The sequence below is a fragment of the Rhipicephalus sanguineus genome, unplaced genomic scaffold (genome assembly GCF_013339695.2).
Source record: "Rhipicephalus sanguineus isolate Rsan-2018 unplaced genomic scaffold, BIME_Rsan_1.4 Seq1034, whole genome shotgun sequence".
Classification (NCBI taxonomy): domain Eukaryota; kingdom Metazoa; phylum Arthropoda; class Arachnida; order Ixodida; family Ixodidae; genus Rhipicephalus; species Rhipicephalus sanguineus.
The window spans coordinates 32,769-55,152 of record NW_023614205.1 but is presented as its reverse complement, the minus strand read 5'-3'; the positions used below and the strand labels follow the sequence as shown (position 1 = coordinate 55,152).

Sequence of the window (22,384 nt, the reverse complement as noted above, 5' to 3'; positions counted from 1 at the left end):
GACGGAAAGATAACATGCCGCCGGCGGGGACCGCACCTGCGATTTTCGAATAACCCGTCCGATGCTCTACCACTGAGCTACGCCGGCTGAGCTTTCGTCCACTTTAAGGGGTGTATTTAAATTTAGGACTGTTAGTCAGCGCCGCAAGTAGCCATGACGACGAGTGTAGACAATCTTGGTACACCCACAGTGTAGCACACTTCGACGGCACACCCAGACTGTAGCGCCTTTGTTTTGGCGAACCATTTCGGATAGTCTATCGCAACCAATATTCACTTGTTTCTGGAATTAGACGTCGGAAATGGGCCAAACAAATTCATCCCTATTTGTTGAGATGCTCCTGATGGTGATTCTGTTGGTCGAACGAGTCCGGTTGCCCTTTTAGGTGGTCACTGGATCTTGACCTGCAATGTAGTGACGATGGGAGCTTTCTCTTGTACGTAGTTGAACAATGAATTTCGCAGCGTGGCCGTTAACTAAAAGCAGACTTCGGGTCTATGTGTCTAACCTTTCTTCCGTCTCTCATTGCCCATTAGCAGTGATTTTGCTTTGGGAAACAGCGGCGCTCTCTGAAGCTTTCTTTTCACAGGTTTCACGCTAGTGGAGCTGAAATACCCTTCCCTAAATGTTTTTGTATTGTAGCCTCCGCGAATAATTCCGGTAGCGCGCAGTGAGAGCAAGACGCGGAGGTCACGTTACAACGAAGAAATCCAGGCGCGAGACCCGTGCACTTGAACATATTGCTGACCGAATTTCTTCCATAGCTTCGACAGCGTTGCACTTGATGTATGAAACGGGGTATAGTGTATTAGAGGGAAAACGCGCGAAAGCTCCGCCGTGCTCTCGGCCACCACTTGCATCCTCTTCTCTTATCATTCTGAAGCACTATCTTTCTTTTCACTCTCCCCTGCGTGTGGATAACAAAATTTCACGCCAGTCCGCCGCAATTGTACAGTGGTTACGGTGTTCAACTGCTCGCCTGAAAGTCACGGGTTCGATCCCTACCGTGGCGGTCGCATTTTGATGGAGGCGAAACGCTAGAAGCCCCTGTGCTGTGCGATGTCAGCGCACGTTAAGAGGACACGAGATGGTCGAAATTTTTAAATCACACCTTTTCCACACAATAAGGAAAAAAAAAAAAACTCCGGGTTCGTTATGTATTTGTCTAAGACAGCTCAGTGGCGAAAGGGATATTCTTTTTTTTCGATGTACTGATCCTCTGGTGCCCCCTTCCGAAAGCTTTCTGAACTTAACGTGGTTTTGCACTGCATTCAGTGTCCGAGGCAATGGAAGCTTTCTGCTCTTCAGCTGGTTTTCCAATGCCTCCGTGATCGCCAACGTTTGACTAAGCGATCAAATCATATCATGACGTCAATAGCGTCATATCATGACGTCTTATCATGTAATGAGTGGTGGTATCAGAGCGGGAGGAGTAGTATGGATCATTGCTCTGTGGCCGAGCAGAGTCTGAATAATACAACACACGGGGACGGCAGAACCGTACTTTGTGGCCGGCACGTTTGCATGATAAACAGGTGGGCTGGTTTTCTTGGGCATGAAGGATTGAAAACAGGACTTCCAGATGCAGCTACATATTGCCGAGCAGCGTGAAGGAGTTTCGGTGGCGCACGGTAGTTTCTTGTCGGCATATTGTTTACAGCCTAGGTAAAAGGTCGCATATGCGTATACGACGACGTCGTTATGCGACGTAAGAGTGACGTCACAATCACGACCCGTTTTTGGCGATGTGTGACGTCGTGAGGACATCGCATTGTGACGTCACCACGTGGTGATGGCTTCTGCATTACTCGTCTAGACGCCAACACAGCTGGGCGAAGGTGGACACCGACTGACAGTTTTCGCGTTCGATGAGGCATCGAGGCCTTCACCATAAAAATCTTGATTTAATTTGAAGCCGCACATGAGCCAACCTGAGGCGGCTCCATGAGTGCTCGCCACATCGAGGAGTTCACAAGCAGCACCAGTTGTCAAATGATGTGATTGTCTATTTTGTCGCGCGAACACCGAGCAACCCATTGTTTGGATGTCTGGGAAAAAATTCGCGAGAAATAAAACACATAAAAAGGTAGGCTGTGGTAGCTTAAGGGTCTGATAGATATGATATGAGATCATAAGTTTAGTTTGAATTAGCTTCAAATAGCTGATTTAGTGTCATTAATAACTGAAAAATAAAGAAAGTCACAGTTTTTCTGCAAAGACGAAGCAATGAATGCGATAGCATGAAATTCGAATGCACACGAAGAACGACAAGCACCTAGATACTTGCAGCGCGCCGCTGAAGCAAAAAGGACGCCCGAAATGAACGCACATGTATACACAGGACACACGTGAACCAGCAACCGGCACATTTGTTACGCCCTTGTGCTTGAGCAACGCGCTCCAAGTGTCGTCAATGTTTGTTTGTTTGTTTCCTCAAAATTATAGCACATACCTCTGGGGGATTGGCTAAGTCTGTGTGTCGACAATGGGGAATCGGACGTTCTTACGTATTTCTTTTTCTTTAAACGGCAGCGCTTGGAGTGACCGCTCTGCGTCTCCTGCCACACGGGTGCGTCTGACGCAAGTTGTGCCTGGTGTTTATTTTTTTTTATTCTACTTCAGGAGTGGGTACAGAAAGGCGCCACTTTGTCGTGCGCGTCTCAAGGGCAGTTTTCAAATTGAAAGAAAATATAGGCGCGTTACGTGATAGAAAACACGCTCAAGCTCCTCCGAGATCTGCGTACCACCAGCGGTAAATGGTGAGCATAAGTAGCTCGCCATTATTTTACCGGTACATACATGATGTGTGCTTGAGTTGCCTTACGCAGCGCGCTGGGGAGCGAGGGGCCGCTGGTTCGAATCCCCGGTCGGGTACTTGAGAATTTTTTTAGGGGCGAAGCTCCTCTTAGTCTAACCTTGTCCCGTAAGGCGTAACCGCGTAAGGCGTAACCGGTAGTATCTCCCGTACAGTATCTCCCATCACCGATCCTTTGCAAACTGCCCACTACTTCGTATTTGCAAACATCCCACTATGATCCATCACCGATCCATTACTTCACCGACCATAAAGCCGTTATAATGAAGGGGAAACGGAAGCCACCTTTGCAAACTGCCCACTACTTCGTCTTTGCAAACATCCCACTACGACCCATCACCGATCCATCACTTCACCGACCATAAAGCCGTTATAATGAAGGGGGAACGGAAGGCAGTGTAGCTATCACTTACGATTAATAAAATTTTTTGTATAAAATACATACTGTTTGTCACGTCTTTGATGATGTACTGGGCTATAGGTTTGATTACTGCTGAGCGAAACCACTGAAGATTTCACGGTGTAACCATGATTGCTTCAGGAGCTTCGCCCAAGCTCTTCATCATTCACCCGTGGATATGCTGTGAATTTTTTTCCGGTGGCCGTCTTTCACGGTCTCATGAGTGTTACGAAGCCATTGATCGGCGCAACACCTCGGCATTCATTCGTCTACGGAAAGCTTCTCGAATAGTATCGTCGATTGTAATCAGATTGCAAGCGCTGGCTGAAGAGCGATTAACTACATTCTCGAAGCAACGCGAATACCACATTGTAGGCGTTTGAATCTACAATGACGGATGTATAAAAGACGGCGCATTTTAATTACACATCATGTTGCATGCAAGATATTCATGTTATAAAATATGTAAAACTGAAACTATTTTTACGATAATATATAGGCATATTCCGGTGGCATAGTCATATCAATAGCGAAGCCCCCTCGTATGGCAAAAACCAACACTTAAGAACAAAGATGTTTGTGAATTTCACCGCATACATTGGACAAGTGTGAACACTGCCGCCACAATCACTGCACTGCGAGTGGCGCTATTTTCTGAGCGCAAGGTCACACAATACAAACTGGAACAGCTACGCAGGGATGGTGTGAAGACTGTGGAAGCAGCTGGGCTACTGGCCTTTCCGCCTGCCTCCCCACGCTCTCGTCACTCCTCCTCAGCCTCGCTCTCCTTTCCCTGCCCTTTGCTGTACTGTAGTATACACGGCTATACTATGCTGTACCCTCTCCCTTCCTCCTTTCCCCTATCCCCACCTGCAGCTTCCTTTCCCATCGCTTTGCTATACTGTACTGCCACGCGCATTTCTTTTGTTATTTTCACCTGGGACTCACGCGGCCACCAGCGATAAGGCTTGAATGTTCGATGCCGCATGTATAAATGCAGAGGCGCCTTACCACAGATCAGTTTATCGACGGCCGGTGCTCTGTTCGCCACTATCAGTGTACAGTGTGTATTGCTGTAGATTGACTTTCCGTTTCCCGGCCACAAGTTCGGACAAATAAAGAGTTTCATCTTCGACACGCCGACTACTGCCTTCGTCGACGTCACGACCCCGTGACAATACTATACATGGCTTTGATATGCTTTCTCTGTCTTTCTGTTTCTTTCTAGCTTTCTAGGCAAGAAAAGTTACTTCAACGAACTGTGCTATCGACGAACGATCTAGGCATCGTCATAAAACCACTCGCGAACTGATCGAAGCCTTCCACATTAGGAGACGCGGGGATCGATGTGTCAGCCACCCGTCTACTGCCTTATTAAAGAAAGAGTACTCCTATTTGATTAACACGCAGCGCTAACTTTTTTTATTCTCACGAAAACCACCCTCCCCTGCTTCGTTTATCCTCCCCCTCCTATTTTTCGTCGTGACGCATGTGCCCTCGCAAATCAATGTGGAAAGTCATTCTGTTTTTATAGGCGAGAGAAACCGCTGCACGTGCTTAATGTGTAAGCTATATATGATAGTGTTGCCTCTTCAATAAACTTTCAGTTGCGAGAGTGCGTCTTTGTCGTCGTTCTCTTATTTATGTCTCTATATTGTATTGCGCCCCCCTCTTTGCATTTAAGATGAATCGTTACCAACTAGCCCAAATGCTGTTTAGCTACAATTGAGTCACTCCACCTCGTTCACCGTCATCCTGGACTGCGCCTCCCTTCACACGCCACGCACGCGGTAACTGAAACAGACCACCGCTGATTTGCTTTACTCATGGCAAGGCCTGCCCAATTCCATTTCCACATAACTGCAAGTCGTTCGGCAGTGTAGACGTTGTGATCACTATAGGCATATTTGAGATTTACATTTTAGGCGACATTTCGCGTCTCTGAAAAAGGTCTCCGTTGACACCACGAGTTACTCAGGAGATGCATAAAAAAGAACCTATAAAACTAGTGGTAAAATACGTGACGCTTGAGAAGAAATAACGACTCGAATTCTTCTATTCCAGTCGCGACAAAAACGGCAATTCTCACACTGTCGAGGAATGGTTTAAAAAAACGAGAACATCAATCAAGATATTGCCACGTGCATGCGATAAGAAAGACGCAGCGGTACGGCTCACCGTAGAACAACTGCATACCATCCCCAAACAAACGGACTAACGGAGCGCCTTAATAAGACCCTCACAGGCATGATCTGCATGTACGTCGACACTGAACATAAAAACTGGGATCAGATATTGCCTTACGTTACCTTCGCTTATAATACCGCTCGACAAGAAACTACTGGCATGACACCGTTCAGTTTGATCCATGGTCGCGAAGTCACGACAACGTTGGACGCTATGCTGCCGCACGAGTGTGACGACATTCATACAGACGCCGAAGAATTTACTCAGCGCGCCGAGGAAGCCAGACAGCTTGCCCTCGTGCGCGTCCGTCATCAACAACATCAAGATTCGAAACGGTACGACCTACGACACAAATTCGTTATCTACACACCAGGCGACAAAGTATGGGTCTGGATACCAATACGTCGACGCGGACATTGTGGAAAACTGCTGAGACGATACTTTGGGCAATACAGAGTCAGCCGACGCTTGAACGACGTCAATTACGAGGTCGTTCCCGACAGTGATTGCAGCTCCAGTCGCCGGAAACATTCACCCGAAGTCGTTCACGTCGTGCGGATGAAACCGTACCTATCCAGCTAAACCTCGTGTATTGTGTGGGTTTCACTGCATATGTGTGTGCTTTGATAAGTAGAGCACCTAGGTTGCGCATCGGGACGATGCCTCTTTCGGGGGGAGGCAAATGCCACGTGCATGCGATAAAAAAGACGACAACACAGATGGGCATATAAGAAGAGCTCGCTGCGCGCGGTATCAAAACTCCGACCTGCTGTTCTTCCTTGATCTGTGCGTTACGACCTCTCTCTTGACGTCGCGACAATATATATAATGACTTGGGAGAAGACTACAGTGCACGGCTGGCTTGTTTTGCTTCGGCTACTTTCGATCGTGGGTTGCTTGATAATTCGGTCCATCAGAAAAAATTGTGCACCGGTGACTTGTGATAAACTTTCTTCCCTAAGGGCTGCTCATACCTTTCGTTTAATTATCAATACCTACTTGTCGACTACGCCCAGATTGTGGTGTGGAGGTTTGGTTGCTCTTTAAATCACATGCCCTGGTTGCGCCCTGTATTACAGTATTTTAACCAAGACGACGACTGGGCGAAGGCCATTACAGGCCTCAGACAAGATGTCCAGCTCCTGGCTGTCCAGAGGGCCCGTCAACGAGCGGAGACCGACATGGGACTAGACAATGGTTTGGTAGAGACCTACCTAGTATGTCCTCTGCCTAGCTCCTCAGGACCTAAATTTGTTTGTCTCTCTATCAGTCCTGCAAAAGAACGACAGAAATAATAATACTCCGCTTGTCAAATGTTGTGTTGTCTTTCATGGGCATAAATTTGATTTATGAGACCCCTTACCCTGCAAAAAGAGATCCATGTATTGCTGCTTCTAAGAAATATTGGGTAAGTATTATCATGACTGATATCCGTATGATTCTCGACAAATGCCAAGCGGACGATTGTTCCCGCTGCAGGAAAGAAAGCACGATAGCAAAAAAAAGTATAAAGTCATTCATAAGCTACCTATTTACAGAATAGCAGCGGGACCAAAATGTACAGATAGTGCGTAGCGTTCACGCTCGGCAAACATTTTGCGCAGCTAAGATTACGCGCACAATAGGTAAGGCTATACGCGGATACTTGATGCTCGATACACTTACAGCGTGATGCTCGATACACTTACAGCGTGATGCTCGATGTACTTACAGCGTGATGCTCGATACACTTACACGTGATGCTCGATACACTTACAATGGGATCGCCAACGTCGCTGTGATGCTATCAGCAAGGTGGGCACACCGACTGGAGTTGTCCGATTACGGAGATGGTGCAATACCGAAATGTCGCTTTACTTCTGAGAGGCCTAACAGGCAGGCACACTTAAGTTAGAAACTTGTAATAGGTGTGTAGTAGTTTGCTGGATAAAATGTCAGGCGTGTTTCTTGGTAACGCTTCTTACGAAGCAAAACAATGCTGCATATGGCGCTTCTCGCTAACTGCTTTGCGTAACAGTCATCCTCGTATTGCGTTTGATCTGCCAGAGAATGTCCTGTGTGTTTGTTGCGCTGACGGTACTTAAGTTCGGTTTTCATATTTCAGCGCAGATCCCGTAGATTGCAACACCACATTTGTAAGGATACTCAGAGGAAGCAGCAGAACTATGGTGGTCAATATAATGCCACGCCTTTTCCATCAGAAGGTTCCTGGCCTTTTCTCGTTTAGAACAGTATATATTACGCTTTAAGGAACATAGATTGTTCTGCAACAAAGCAAGCCGTGCGAGCACGAGCACAAGAGCGGACAACTAGACAACAAAACATCCCCGAAGATTCCACCAATTATGGAAATCAACGTTACGCGATGCAGTCAGCCAGGGCTGCCTATAGTGCATTGTTCCGCATTGAACTAACACTACGATATGGATCGACGCTTTTCTGTACATTGATCAGTTGTCCAACCGTGGGTTACAATGTGACGCCTACAGGATAGCTTCTGGTCTGAAATAACGTTGGGAGTTACGTTAGAAGACATGCATAGGTTGTTATCACAGAGGAATGCACGCTACAGTATATTGCTGTGGGGTAGTGCAGCACTAGATTAAAACAGCAGGTTTAGAGTAGCTGACATCGCAAACTTAACCTTTATGAACGAAGAGCCAACACTGCGTGATTGCGCCCCAGATTACGCACTACTAGTCAACAGTTAACCGACGTTAGTCAATGCTAACCGACAGGTAGCCAACAGGCATAAACAGCAAAGAATACACCCAGGCACCACACTATATATCAGAGCGACGGCATCACTCCTTGAAGGCCAGGGATTTCCCTGTGGAGGTGACGGCATGCATTATTCCTTTTTTGCTAGAACAGCTCGAGATTGGAACAGTTTTCAGTGAACAATGTATGTGTGACATCAAAATATTTTTGTTCTCTCCTTGAAATGATTTGTTCATGTACTTAGTGAAGCATCTCACACCTACTGTAATTCCCTATAGCGCGATGCAGGTAACGAATAAATAAATAAATAAATAGTCCAGTGCTACCTATTCTTAGCCAGCCATAACCAACATTTAGAGAACATTAGCTAGCGTTAACCAACATTAGTAAGCACTACCCAAAACTTACTGGCAGTTAGTGTCCAGTGCTAGCCAAGGTTAAGCCAAAACAATTGCTGGCTATCCATAACGAGCGAGTAGTTAATAACTGTTAGAAATATTAGCAAGCACTAGTCATCACTAGCCAACAACAGTTCGCTGGCACAACATTACCCGAAAGATGGCCAACTGGTGTTAGTTTTACAGGAGAAATAAAGGTATGTACATATAATCGTATACGTGTATACAGGTTTGCCATGTCAATTGTGTTACGAGATCGACATTGGTATATAGAAACTAAATAGATTAGAACAATATATTCACTTATGCCATTCATATCAGCCGTATATGAGATGTACGTCATGTTATTCCTGATATGACCTGCAAGTCATTGCATGACGTGCCATTCATTGTACGAGCGTGGTGCATGCGTGCACAATTTCGCATATAACTCGTTGATGAAACGACAGAGTCGGCTTCGCGGCATGTACGTAACGTCATTATGGTCCTCTACGTGAATATATAGGTCACACGCTTAATCGTTCGTCGACATTCCTGGCACGTCTTGTCATTCGAGCTTCTCATACACGCACGTCACGTGATGTGCCGCCTTCTTTATGGCATTGTAAAGGCTCACAGGGTGCCTTATGCATTTGTCTAAGAATACTCAAAGGCGAAAGCTATCTTCTTTTTCTTCTCAGTCGATGTATTCATCACCCCGCCCCGCGCAGGAAGCTATCTGCAACCGAAGGTTATCTTGCACTGCCTCCAGGATTGGAGGCATGCAAGCTTTCGCGAACGTCATGGCTTACATGACATGCACGCCTTGATATTCATGTTGTGACCAACCATTCTGTTAGTCATACACTCAAGTAGCCACAACAATTTAGGAACTACAAAGCTCGAATTGACTAGCGTGGTACGATGATGTTTTTCTTCTCCTTATCCCGTTTACCTAGTAATCATGTCTATTGCGATCGTACCAACTACCTAACTGCCCGCCGAATCAACTATGGTCACGCACACAACTTCTGAATTTACACTGAGATGAATATGAGCCTAGTAATGCTTGGCTCAACGCCAAAGACGCAGCATAAGCAGCCTACCCTGAGGCATTCGCGTAACAGATTCCCTCAGTGCGTGGTATTTGACAGAAATTTTATTGCTCCTTCAAGACGCTTGCCTGCATGAAACTGTGGTTAGGTTGGCATTGGAGTATGTGCGGTATGGTACATATGTGAACTATCTTCTATGCACGCAGTTTGAAGCAATCTCTTTATTACTCTGCACAGCCAGAAGCGTTTCAGGTTTCTGCAATTGGCATAATGCACCTTTGATTCGTGGCCGCTCGCCACCTATACAAACAATTTTCCTTACTGAAATTAAGAGATCTGAGAAACATTCGTGGTGTCGGGAATGCTCATGGTCAAAGGTTAAATAAGACAGCGACGAAATGCCAAAATAAATTTGAAATAAAGGACGTTTCGGCTCCCGGACGGGGGCCTTTTTCACAATCTATTTCATTAGCGCCTACCTTTCTTTTCGACCATTCTCGTTATGTAATGACAAAGTCTAATTATCGAAGTCTGATCATCCAGTTTCCTTTCATTCACTAGAAAATTCAGTATCGCATCTGTTTTCGCGCGCCACCGCCACCGCGATTGCTTGCTGCATCACGTGACCTCTCGCCGCCATATCCCTTCCAAGCGCTTCGGGTGCAGGCGCGTTGAATACAGAGCGCGGCCGGACATTTAGCATACCACGGTCCCTAGAAGTACTTCGTCGCTTTTTTAAACGCGTCATGCAGATGCCAGAGAGTAGCTCAACAGTAACCGAACGTTCTGGTGAGCTACTCCGGTAATTTCGTATATTTTTGCATTATGTGCGGGAAACATTAACGTCAAAGAGCGTCGTTGTGCGTGGCCGCGGAATGAATTCGCCCCCTCGAAGAACACTCCTTTCTGCAGTGAACTACACAAACTTTGCTGGATAAGCTCTCATGCAACAGGATACTTCACCTTTTCTGTTCGTTTTTCAGCGATATTGAAAACTACATACCTTTCTATTTGCTCGGCTGTTTATATCTCGATCTGTTGAACAGATTGTGCATGTATTTGAGTTAAAGCGTGTGACGCACGAGAGCGAAATCGAAGACTTATTAAAGTAATAACTGTTTACTCTATACCTTGAAGGCAATTGTCGCATGATCATTTGCCACAGCGCAATACTGAAGCATGGAACTCTGTTGATAAACTTGGTTGATAACTTAAGCGTATTTTATTTTTTTCAAAAAAAAATGCATATCATGCTGCATTGCGCCGAGCGTACCCTTACAATACTGTTTAGTGGGTGAGAAATGGTCATGCAAAAAAAAAAATTGAACCATCTCCCGAAGGGAACCCTGATGGATGCGAAGCAGCAGCGTTGCGCACGGGTGGCGTCAAGGGTTGAACGGCGCTAACGCGGGTGCTGCGGTGAGCGCTGGAAGATTCGTTTGAAGCGAAACTCGGTGTAGCGTTTACTAGTGTAAACGGTGTTTGAAACGCAGACCGGGAGGCGAGCTGGCGTTGGAGCCGGCAGCTGCGGGCGCTCCGGCGGGTGAGGGAGAGAGTGACGTACGCGCGCACCTGCCAGGGAAGCGTGCGAGGGAGCGTGACGTCAACGCCCAGCTGCGGCGTGACCTCCCTGGCACCGCTCCAACACCTGCGCCGAGGGAAGCGCGTTGCCTCGCGTTTGTGCGGACGGAGGGACAGCGTTACACAGGCAAGTCAAAGAGCTGCTTCGCATCTAAAAAATCGGCTTATCCTCCCACGCATTGAGGGAATCGATTTGATGCGAGCCCTAGCTCTACATACATACTGTGTTGCAGTAGCATGCGCGTTAAAAGTTTTTCAGTATGTGCTATTTCTGCAAAACAACATAAAGCACTGCGCCGAGGAAGTTTAACAAGAGTGCATTACGAAAAAAAAGTTGAAATTAAAAGCACTGCAGAAACCGAACCCCAGCTGTTTACGTCCTGGCAACGCCCCTCCCCCCCCCCAAAAAAAAAAACTTTGTAGGAACACAACAAAATATTTGCAAATCACTGCACGTTCGGAATATTAAAGAGACAAAAAATAGGAATGAAACACAGAGTAGTGACGTCAATCATTTTTGATTTACTATTTTCTACGTATCTGTTAGGAAATGAAACGTATTCGCAAAATAAGATACCCCTTACCTACCGCACGCCGATTCGCCCGTGCGTTCTGCTGTTGGCGTTCCGAACCGAGACAAATACTTCACGCACAACTTCAACTCACCGTACACACCCACTTCTATTACATATACACCCAGCTCAACAGCAAGCATGGTGCGCGAGTAAGGTGTGCGTCAGCGACCAGTCGAATGACGAAATGCTGAATGTTCTCGATGTTCTATAAAGTTCTCGAATGCACTATGAAGTGAACCAGAACCCGACTGCAAAGCTAGTGCAAACAGTCAACATTCACCAAGTGTCGAAGTAAATGGCATCTCGCACGGTCATTACGCTAATGCAACTATCAGCTCCGACCTTGCGAACACACCCGGCCTGAAACGAAAGAGACCGATGAAGCCACGAAGAGAGTTCGTGAGCACATGGCAACATTCGCCGCACGTTTCATTAGCTACACCGCTTACCGCGCAGTCGATTCATGATCGTCGGTGACTCGAAGTCACTTCTGATATCCTTTTTCAAGAAACACACAAACACATATTGCAGTTACGCCGAGCGTAACACGGCATCGAGGCGAAAAGATCGGTCACTTCTCACACACGCCACCAACGCACCGGACAGTCCGGAAGGGAAATGGCCGCCGCCGCCTAATGTTGCCCACGTGCAGCCTACCTTTGCGGTACTCTGAAATTTTCCAGTGACTCTAGATTTTGCCGTCGCCGCCGTCATGCACCGTTATGTATATGTATGTATATATATCAAAGTCCCAAAGTAAGATAATTCAGAAAAATGCTTCCGAAGCGCGGAATCGAAACAGCGACCTCTCGTTCCACAGAGCGTGGCGCTAACCACTACGCTAGAAGCGCAGATCCCTCAGGTACTAACGGCGAGTGTTAATATACACCCTTTACCGCTGGCAGGACTCAGAGACGGCAGGCGCTTAGAAGCGTTTCTTCATTACGAGCGAGATGGCGCGAGAGCGCGACGGGCGGATTTAAAAGTCGTCGGCTCGCTCGCTCGCTTCTTCTTATATTTGCGCAGGGAGAACCTTGCCCTTCCGCTGTCTGCTCGCGCGGTTTTCTCGTGGTGAGGGGAAGAGGGATGTTTCGAGCTTCACCGTGATGTCCGCGCTCTTGTTACAGAGCGTACGAAAGTCATCGAGCTCAAGGGACGCCGCTAAGCGAACAAACAGAAGATGAGCGCGAACTATCAAGTGTCGCAGCTCGACACCTGAAGCACGCCAGTTTCCTTCGCTGCTTCGGCGGCCTTTGCAACAGGAGCGCTGTTCAACGGAGAGTATTCATTGGCGAGCCTCACTTCGTATAGCATTAGGATATTGCTATCGCATTCATTGCTTCGCCATTGCGGCACAACTGTGACTTTTTTGCATGTAAAAGGCAATGGCTGGGTTCTTTTGAAAAAAAAAATTAGTAAGCTGCACATCCGGATGATTGATTTTTATGCCGAAATGGCAACAAGCCGTAAATCCGTCTGTGTAGTGTTTAACGCATGCTGTCAACCCTTGTCAGTTTGTATGCAACCAACAAAGATTTGATTTTGTGTAAACTGAAAGCCTCGATATGTCCTGAACAACATTCGGCTAATTTCGCTTACTTCGAATGTAGTTAAAATAATTGAAATTGCACGCATCCAACTTAGTTTCTTTATCTCTCAGAATATCCTTCGTTCAAGAAAAAGTTTTAGACGGGAATGCTTAATAAGGTCGGCTCAGGCTGATTTCGAAAGCCGCAATGTTGCTTCACCATGTAAAGAAACACAGTCCAATACATCAAACAAGCTTTATTGAAACCAAAATATACCAAAGAAAGCGTAGGACTAGTAAAATCACATTAACACTGACTTAATATTTTCCTTGGTCAGCAACACAATATATCTGTTGTCAACGCTGTTAATGCACGATTATTAGCAAGAAATTGGCTATGTTACAGTCCATGTACCAAGAGGTGCCCGGGAGCTACCTGAAGGATTGACAGAAATCACTAATACCACGCGCGAGGCTGAATAGGTCCCATGCGGTCGAATTGAGGCGTCTGCGGACGGGCGCTTTCACCGACCCTAGAGTTACTGTATATGCTACCCTTAGGTAGCAGAGTTGTGCATAGGACTGGCTAGAAACCACAGCTATGCAGTGAAGTCGCACTCCATTTTGCAGGCGGCATGCCTACCGTGTCGCCGATTAAATATCTGGCGTGTCGAGACCGGCGATAAACATTGGCTGTCGATAACTAGTGTTAATCGAGTTCGAGAAATACAAAAATTGGCCCGAGCGTCAGCTTCTCCGCAATGCATGGTTGCTAGCGGCGTTTGGAAACAGATGCGGAACTCTGCTACCTAAAGATAGCATACACAGTAACTCTAATAAACCCCTACCATCTGCGCACCCTGTGACCTGCGCTGAACCCGTCGCCTGGCTGCGCGTGGTGTGAGCCCGAACGGGCCGATATGGCCGGTTCGTGCTCTCACCACGGCGATATGCGCTTTGGCAGTGCAAACGAAACTAGGAAGAGTGACCAAGAGGAAGGACGAAGACTGCAGCAGCACCCTTTGAAGCGGGCGCCCCGCTGAGTGATGGCTAGCCGCCTTCCTCAATGGTGCGCCCAAACATCAGGAGTGGATCGTACAGCGGGCTAGGGTCATTGCCGGCCCTTCGAAAGATGTTCCTCGAGCCATGGATCCCTGATAGCCAAGCCCCGGCACCCGTAGCAATGACAGTCGGACAAACAAAGTTTATTCTCACTCAACTCAGTCTTTCACACACTGCAATTGCAGCGGTGAAGCATGACAGCCTCGTATACGTTGCAGTTTTGCTTTCAGAAGGCCTCAAGAACCCTGTACAAACTTCGCTTCCTTTTTGTCTAGGTGCGCGCGGCCCCGGCAAGAGCAGAGCCCCTCTCCTTTTTCGATCAATGACTCGGCCACGTGACTCAAGTCATCGGCATATGTTGGCGAAAGTTCTTGTATGTCTTGCCGTCTTCAATAGCATACAAGGTGAGGTCCTATAACGAGCTTGTGAAGTATGTCAGCAGCCTTAGTGGTGACCACTCCCTTGGTGTCGCTGAAGGTGAGCGCGTTGACTGCGTTGCCAATACCTTCAGCGGCTCCCTGTACCACGTTTCCAACGCCCTTGGCAAGTTCTCCTACGGCTTTCAGTATCTTGTCAAAGAAGTACTGCTCACCCTGTAATAGCAATACACCATTGTCAGCGAGGGTACAAGATGATGGATAGAAATGCAGCACTGAATTATTAGTGTATCCATTTCAACGTCCTACGTACGCTGTACGTTCTGCTTGGAGAGAAGCATCAAGTTGTTATATCTTTTTAGCTGACTCAAGTTATGTATCTTTTCGCAACGGTAAACATGATGTTGTTTGCCATTCCATGAGACATAAAGTATATTGGCGCTAAATTTCGAATGGTTCTCTCTACAACTCGTTTTAAGGTTGCAACCACAGATAAATCTTGTCTCCCTACTGCGCGCCTAAAATTGCTTCATTCCAGCGTGGACTGCTAAGGAGTAGTCATGGTGCGGCATCCCGGCCATATTGCAGTAGGTAAAAAGATTACGAGTAAACAATTCGAACAACTAACCTGGCTCTCTGCTCCTTGCTGATGGTGCCTGGTTGCGCGAAGACCATGCGCTATGGCACGCAGCACTCCACCCACTTGAATAGCTTCAACACCGACGCGCCGCGCTTCATTGTCGACGACGACATCAAATGTTTCGTATTCTCCGTTACCTTGTGGGATGAGGCTGGGGAAGAGAAAATTGTATTGCGCGTCTTTCTTTAGTCTGATGTTATTCGTGAGTGGTATCGGTGCAGTCACGTGCTCAGCAGCAGTATGGCTGGTATTTGAGCACATGTACTTTCACTTTCTGAAAACCATTTATCTTGACACACGCGCTGCAATATTGCTCTAAATAAAAGATGTAGTGTTTGCTACCCGTAGCAGTAGCGCCGCGTGGTTAATCATTATATTGGCTCTTTTTTTTGTTAAAATCTAGTCGATATTTGTCTAAGCAGGTATAAGGAAATTGGGAAGTGGCATTATTCAAGAAAAGTAGCCTGCGCACATGAGAAAACAAATACACTAACAGAAGATGTTCGGCATCTATTCCTAAATTGTGACTCTAAATCTGCCATTGCTCTCAGCAGTGGTATAAGTTTAAGATAAAGTCTAAACATCTACGCCAGCGTTGCCCACTTCCACTGTATGAAGGCTAGGCGTTGGATTTTGTTATGAAAAATTGGAGACCAGAGCAGAGTTACAGTGACATGGGCTTAGCGCTAATCGCTATGTTGTATTCATTATCATCTTTGCTGCGTGATACGCTGTTATTCAGCTGAGAAGTCGTCGCGCGCAGGGTAGTGTTGTGTAATAGCATGGTTGTCAAAAAACAATCAATGAAAGACAAAACCAGTCGCCAAATGTAAGGGTCAATAAATGCATTATGAAACGAAGACATAAAACTGAAATGTGCCACCAGCTCGTATGTTAGTTAAAATTTATCACCTATTTTCCTGAGTGTATTACTCCATTAGAATACGCACTTACCAGTCATAGCGCAGAAGAGTAGCATAAAAAGAACGGCACCGGTTGGCTTCATGACGTCTGTCAAAATAGGAATGCAAAAGGAAAGGTTTTCTTATCTCTCGCTATATTTTATTTCATACTTACTACACCATCGGAGCTGTAGTGAGGTATTGGAAAATTTACGCATGTTTGTAAGCCTGGACCGCACGACCACATTTTCCGGTCTTAATTCTTAAGGCAGCACAAAGTCGGCGTTTGCAATCCACGTCGCCTTCCCGTATTCTTTTGATTGTGTTAAGCACATTTAAATATTTGATAATTGCGATTTTCACACCAACCCGCGTTAACAATGCATCAGCACCAACTGGCTCATGCACGCATGACCTTTTTCTTTATGCGTCCGTTGCTAACGATGTTAATACAATCTCAAATTATGACATTCTATGTATTCTATACAAGCCGAGTCCTACACTCCACACCATAGAGGACCGTGAGGATACGTGTTGGAATCTCCTTTAAAACAGCAAGTGCTCGAATGGTCCCGTAAGTTGTCTATAGCCAGGAGAACATGTATGAAAGCTTTAGGCACTTAAGTGTTTGAATAATATTTGTTAGACTTTGACGTCCCAAAACCGCGATATGATTATCAGCGACGCCGTAGTGGAGGGCTCCGGAAATTTCGACCATATGGTTTTCCTTAACGTGCACTTGAACTACGTTCATGGGCCACAAGCAGTTTGTCTCCATCGGCGCCACCGTGTGCGTGATTCGATCCCGCGGCTTTCCCATTAGTAGCCGAGCACCATAACTAGTAGACCACCACGGTGAGGTCACTTAAACATAATTACTATTTTTTCGTGCATATATTACATTATTAAAATTTTCTCTTTATATTGCACTGTTACTAAAGCCGGTAACGAGAGCGGTTCTACCAATCTCTTGCCAGCTTGTTTTTCAATGGATGCCCTAACTATCCCTCGTTTTTCTTGAGTCCTGACCGATTTATAGTGGTAGCGACATGAATCTGCACGCCTGCAAAGGTGGATACATTGATCTAGAAGGCGAACTATGAGAGCCGGTGAGTGTTCATTGTACATGAAGCGCGAGCAGAAAAGAAAAGTCACAGTTTCGCTCTAAGGATAAAGCAACAGATGCGATCGCAACAAATTGGCATGTTGTAGGAAGTAAGGCTAGCCGTTAACCCTTTTGGAACCCGATCTCTCGTAATCCTGGAATACCCTGGCGTACGGCCGCTTCTGGGACACAGTTCCTTGCTGTCCTGTCTGTCGCCTCAACGCGAAGTAAGCGGGAGCACACGGCACATACAAGAGATAGAAGCCATCCAATTATGTCTGTAAAGATAGCCAGTGCGACCGCGCCATTTTGATCAATGCTCGCAGTTGTACCCCGAGCGACGCAGCCCCGCAACAGTACCCGTGCATGCTCCTCCGCTCCGCGCAGCCGGCCGGCGCGCTTCATCGCTACTTGAACTGCGCCCGTCTGGAGCCTTCGCAAGCTTTTTTTACTCACATAAAAACATACGCCACATAGAGCAATCTTACCATTTTGACTTTATACGGAACATGACGGAGACGACCAAAATGGGCCTGAAGAGGTAATATAATTGTTACCGCCATAAACCGCTCAAAAAAAAGTACGAGCGCTTCGAGAAGGTGAAATCATTTCTACAGTCGGGTATTGCTAGGTGAATTAGTTCGCATCCCGTTATGGTCGACGTTCTCACTTCCACATTTGCTGCAGCAAGCACATGCCTCCTCCCGTTCCAAATAATACTCTTTCCTACATGCTCTGACAGAAAGCCTAGTAATACTAGCACTATCAGACAAGCAAATCTGGTTTCATTTTTTTACAACTACAATTTACTGGAGATACGCAAGACATCTTGAAACATTTCTTACGTGCTGGCTAAGCGTGACGGTGTAGCAGAAGAATGGCACGCTGGAAACTCCTGGTGAACAGTCGTCCCTAAAGGACCTTTATTAGTTCCCGTATGCGCCATTAATATTACTTGGGGCACGCAAACAATAAGTGAGAATGCCAGTGCGCGGCTAATCAGTATTTTGTGTGTCTGACTTCGATAGCTATAAAACATCATATGGGGCATGTCCTTTGTGCAAAAATTCAGCGTATTGTTTCTTCTTAAAATTATCGTTCGACTCTTGCCTACTCGGCTGGTACTCATAATGACACTCACAAATGCCCAGCAGGCAAATTGCCCCTGCTCTTCAAAAGACAATGCTGATTCGCGAAGGCAATAAATCCGGGGATAAGCTATCTACTCAACTGAAGGGTGACGGCTCCCCGACGTGCTCATCAGAACGCGCAGTCAGTGCTTGTCATGCGCACTCGGCATACTTTTGTGCAATAGTGCTCACGGGTCCTTCGTACAATGAGGCTAGATGCCGTGTCCCTTAAACCGTAGCTCCCACATTACTCAATAAACTTACACCTGGATACGCCCTCTGTAATGCGACCATGCTCCCAGGTCAGGCCATGCCATTTGATTGGACCCACAGTGCCGTTTACCTGTAAGGCACCGAAGAGTAAGGCGCACTGAACCACAAACTTGTATATTACGCATAAAGAGGTTTCTCTCAATAAGCCAATGGCGTTTTGCTCTCGTACACTTAATGCAAGAAAACGCGTCGCGTGCCGTTTGTTGTGTTTGGCTTCTTCTTTCCATTTGCGAATTCTGCGATTTAACGAACTAATGGCGAGCGGAGTCCTCACTTCCTAAATCTATTTTCAACAGTATATCTAAACTGCCTGTGAAGGTCGCGCTATGACAATTCACGAACATCTTCGCGCAATAATTTCCGATGTCAAATTTGTTGCGGAAGAACTTTATTTGTATGCATGCGTTCAGGCTGAAAAATAAATAATTTACGCTGGTGGGGCTCCTGGTACAGCTAATATTTTGTCCATACAGGAATCTTTCTGCTCCTGAGCCAATGTAAGAAATGCAGGAAGTACAGACGATCGTTGTAAAAATGAAGGCAAAGTGTAGGTAAACCTACGCCCACATTATAAAATGTAGGCGGTGGTTAATACCGGATGCCATTGTACCACGAATATTAACATTAGTGTGACCACAGTGACGCACAATGCGCAGTGGATGTATCTGAATTAGTTCTGCTCAACTGGCATTCTTTAACGTTGTGAGAATGAAGAGTATATGAATGGCTTTCCATTTCGCTCACATCTAAGTGCAGCTGCAGTGCCTTTCATCTCATCCGTCGACCAAAAACGGCGTCTCTCTTCATGGTGATCACCTAATAGCTCACTGTGCGCTAGATGATTGGAAAGTTTCGTATGGCTCACAACAGGCGCAAGTATAACCATGGAGTGAATAACCTTTCCTTTTGTGATATATGACTAGATTACTCTAACAGGCCTGTGCTACAATAACGCCCACCAAATTCGTTCCTTGAGGGAGATGAAGCCGAACGGAAAATTGCTGTGGTTGAACGCGGTTAGGCCAAGTTTGTCGGGCCAGAGCTTCTGAGCCGCACGGCTCGACGGCCCGGCTCGTCTTCGGCTTCCTGCATGCACAGTTCCCGCGAAGCCGCTGCCAGACCGCCGTCTATGTAGCATCAACTACCGCATCTGCAGTCGCAGTACAGGACAACACACAACGTTGACCTCGGCGTCGACGCACGTCGAACTTGGATGCAGCCAGCGCTTCTGGTGATGGCTGCATCCTGAAGCGGTGGCGTTGCGATGAGACGTGAGGCGCGAAGAACGAACTACGGGATCCGCGCGCTGATGCGCCGAAGAAACTGTCTCGCGGGCAATGTGTAAGCAATCTTTTTCGTTGACGCCGACGCTGAGAGACGCTTAGGTGATCTTGGCTGAGCTTGAATGTCATATTCACGGAAGAAACCGTTTCATGGGATTGTGCTAGGGAAATATATCTATCGCTCGAAAAGTATTACAGGCATTTCAATTTTACGCACCATTAGGGTATCGTATATCACGGTCAGTAATGAAGTTCCAATCTGAGCAGCGTATTCACATGCTGATGATGGGATGCTGTTGGGAGTTCTCATTACAGGTATTAGTGGTGTATTTTTACCTAAATATTAATTTGCCCTGGTATAGCCGCAAGGTGTACCATGCAGGGCTTCGCCTTCTTGAGGGCATATTTTAGATGCGAAGTATCTTATGGCGGAGTTCAATCCGGTGGTGGTGGTGGTGTGCGGCGTGACCACCCTTACTGCGCATGCGTATACCCTCCCCACTCCCCCTCTCCCCTCCCCTGTCCACTTCCCCTCTCCCCTTTCCACTCTCCTCTGAAACGCGGGCTAGACATGCCGAAATTCTCTCCTGCGCAACGCCGCGATGAGCACCAGCGCATGCGCGTCCCCTCCCCCTCTCTCCTCTCCTACGCTGCCCCCTCTCGCACGCCTGCCGACTGCGTTCCCGCTCGCCCTGTGAGAATTAACGGCCAGGCTAGAGGGAAGACAAGACGCGCGTAGCGTTCCTCTTCGCGTTCCACGACGCGAGGTCGGTAGCATGCCCATAGAACGCCAACGGAACGCGATCGTGCAAGTGCTCCGGCTTCGCATAGCATTATGGTCCCCTTTAGCGGGAAATGGGGTAATTTTTTCATTGTGCATATCAAGCGTGAAATGATGTTCCACCATGTGACCAAATAAATGGAATACATCAAACAAGCTTCATTCAAATAAGAATTTACTAAAGTACGGCGTAGTAGACTAGTAACAATCACATATTCTGATTTATTATTTTTTGTTGTTCAGCAACGCAAACATATCGCAATATATCGTTCCCAAGAAAGTTGTTTTTGTTACCATCTATAATAAAGTGCAATTGCAGCGGTAAAGGATGACTGCCTCGTAAAGGCTGCAGGTACGTTTTCAGAAGGCTTTAACGACCATCAGGACTAGGTTTACCTCATTTTGGCCTATATGTGCGCGGCGACGACAAGAGCAGAGAACGTTGCCTTTGTTAATCAATGATCGTCCACACGACTCAAATTCTCGGCAATCTGTTTGTGAAAGTCCTTGTGTGCATTGCCGTCTTCTCTGCATACACGCTGAGGTCCTTAATAACAATCTTGCGAAATATGCCAGCAGCCTTAGTGGTGGACACTACCTCGGCGCCGCTCAAGGTGAGCGCGCCGACTGCGTTGCCAGTACCTTGAGCGCTTCACCACGCTTCCGGTGCCCTTGACAGCTTCACCTACGGCTTTGAGTTTCTTGCCAAAAAAATACTGCTGACTATGTAATAGTAATGACACCGTCGCGAGCGAGGACTACAAAGGGATGGATAGAAAAGATGCGCTGACTTCATACTAAATCCAGTTCCACTTCCAACGTGCAATGTACCTTCAGTTAGTAGAAAAACATATTAACAGTTTTTATAGCTGGTTCAAGGTATATAGCTTTTCGCATTGGAATATACGATACTGTTGGCCATTCCATGACGCATAAAGAATATTGGCGCAAAATTTTGAATGCTGTTTTCTACAACTCATAGTAAGGTGGCAAGTGCAGCTAAAAACTTACCTCCCTACTTCGCGCTCTAAATTGTTTCATTTCAGCGTGGCATGTTAAACAGTAATCACGGTGCGTCATCCCCGTCACATTGAATGAGGTAAAAAGATATGAGTAAGGCAATTCGAACCACTAACTTGGTTATCTTCTCCTCCTGGAACTGCGCGGCTCCGCGAAGACCATGTGCTACTGCTCGCAGCACTTCACCGGCTGGAATAGTTTTAAAACCGATGCGCTGTGGTTTCTTTGCCGACGAGGACAGCCAATGTTTCGTACTTCTCCGGTGCCTTGGGGGATGTAGCTAGGGACGAATAAATTGTATTGACTATCTGACTTTAGTCTGGCGTTTCGTGATTGGTAAGAGTGCAGTTACGTGCTCCGCAGGGACTACACCCATGACGGGTATTAGAGCAAATATGCTATTACTATTTGGAAAATATTTCTCGAGACATACTGATGGCCTTATTGCTATGGAAAAAATCCGGCGTTTGCTCCGTGTAGGTATAGGGGTCGGTTGGTTCAGTATGTTATTCGTTCACCTATTCTATATGTTCATGTTAAATATCTTACTCGACACTGGTCCAACCAGGACT

The 22,384-nt window shown here is 46.6% G+C and overlaps 1 protein-coding gene across 1 annotated transcript in view; it reads right to left on the bottom strand.

Moving 5' to 3' along the window:
• The window catches only part of LOC119375942 (uncharacterized), a gene marked incomplete at its 3' end in the record, with an annotated part of 136,899 nt that overhangs the window by 99,083 nt on the left and 15,432 nt on the right, over positions 1 to 22,384 (bottom strand). The window contains exon 4 of the mRNA XM_037645962.2: positions 14,703 to 14,894. Within this exon, the coding sequence (XP_037501890.2) occupies positions 14,703 to 14,894 (192 nt within the window). The remainder of the gene's footprint in view (positions 1 to 14,702; positions 14,895 to 22,384) is intronic.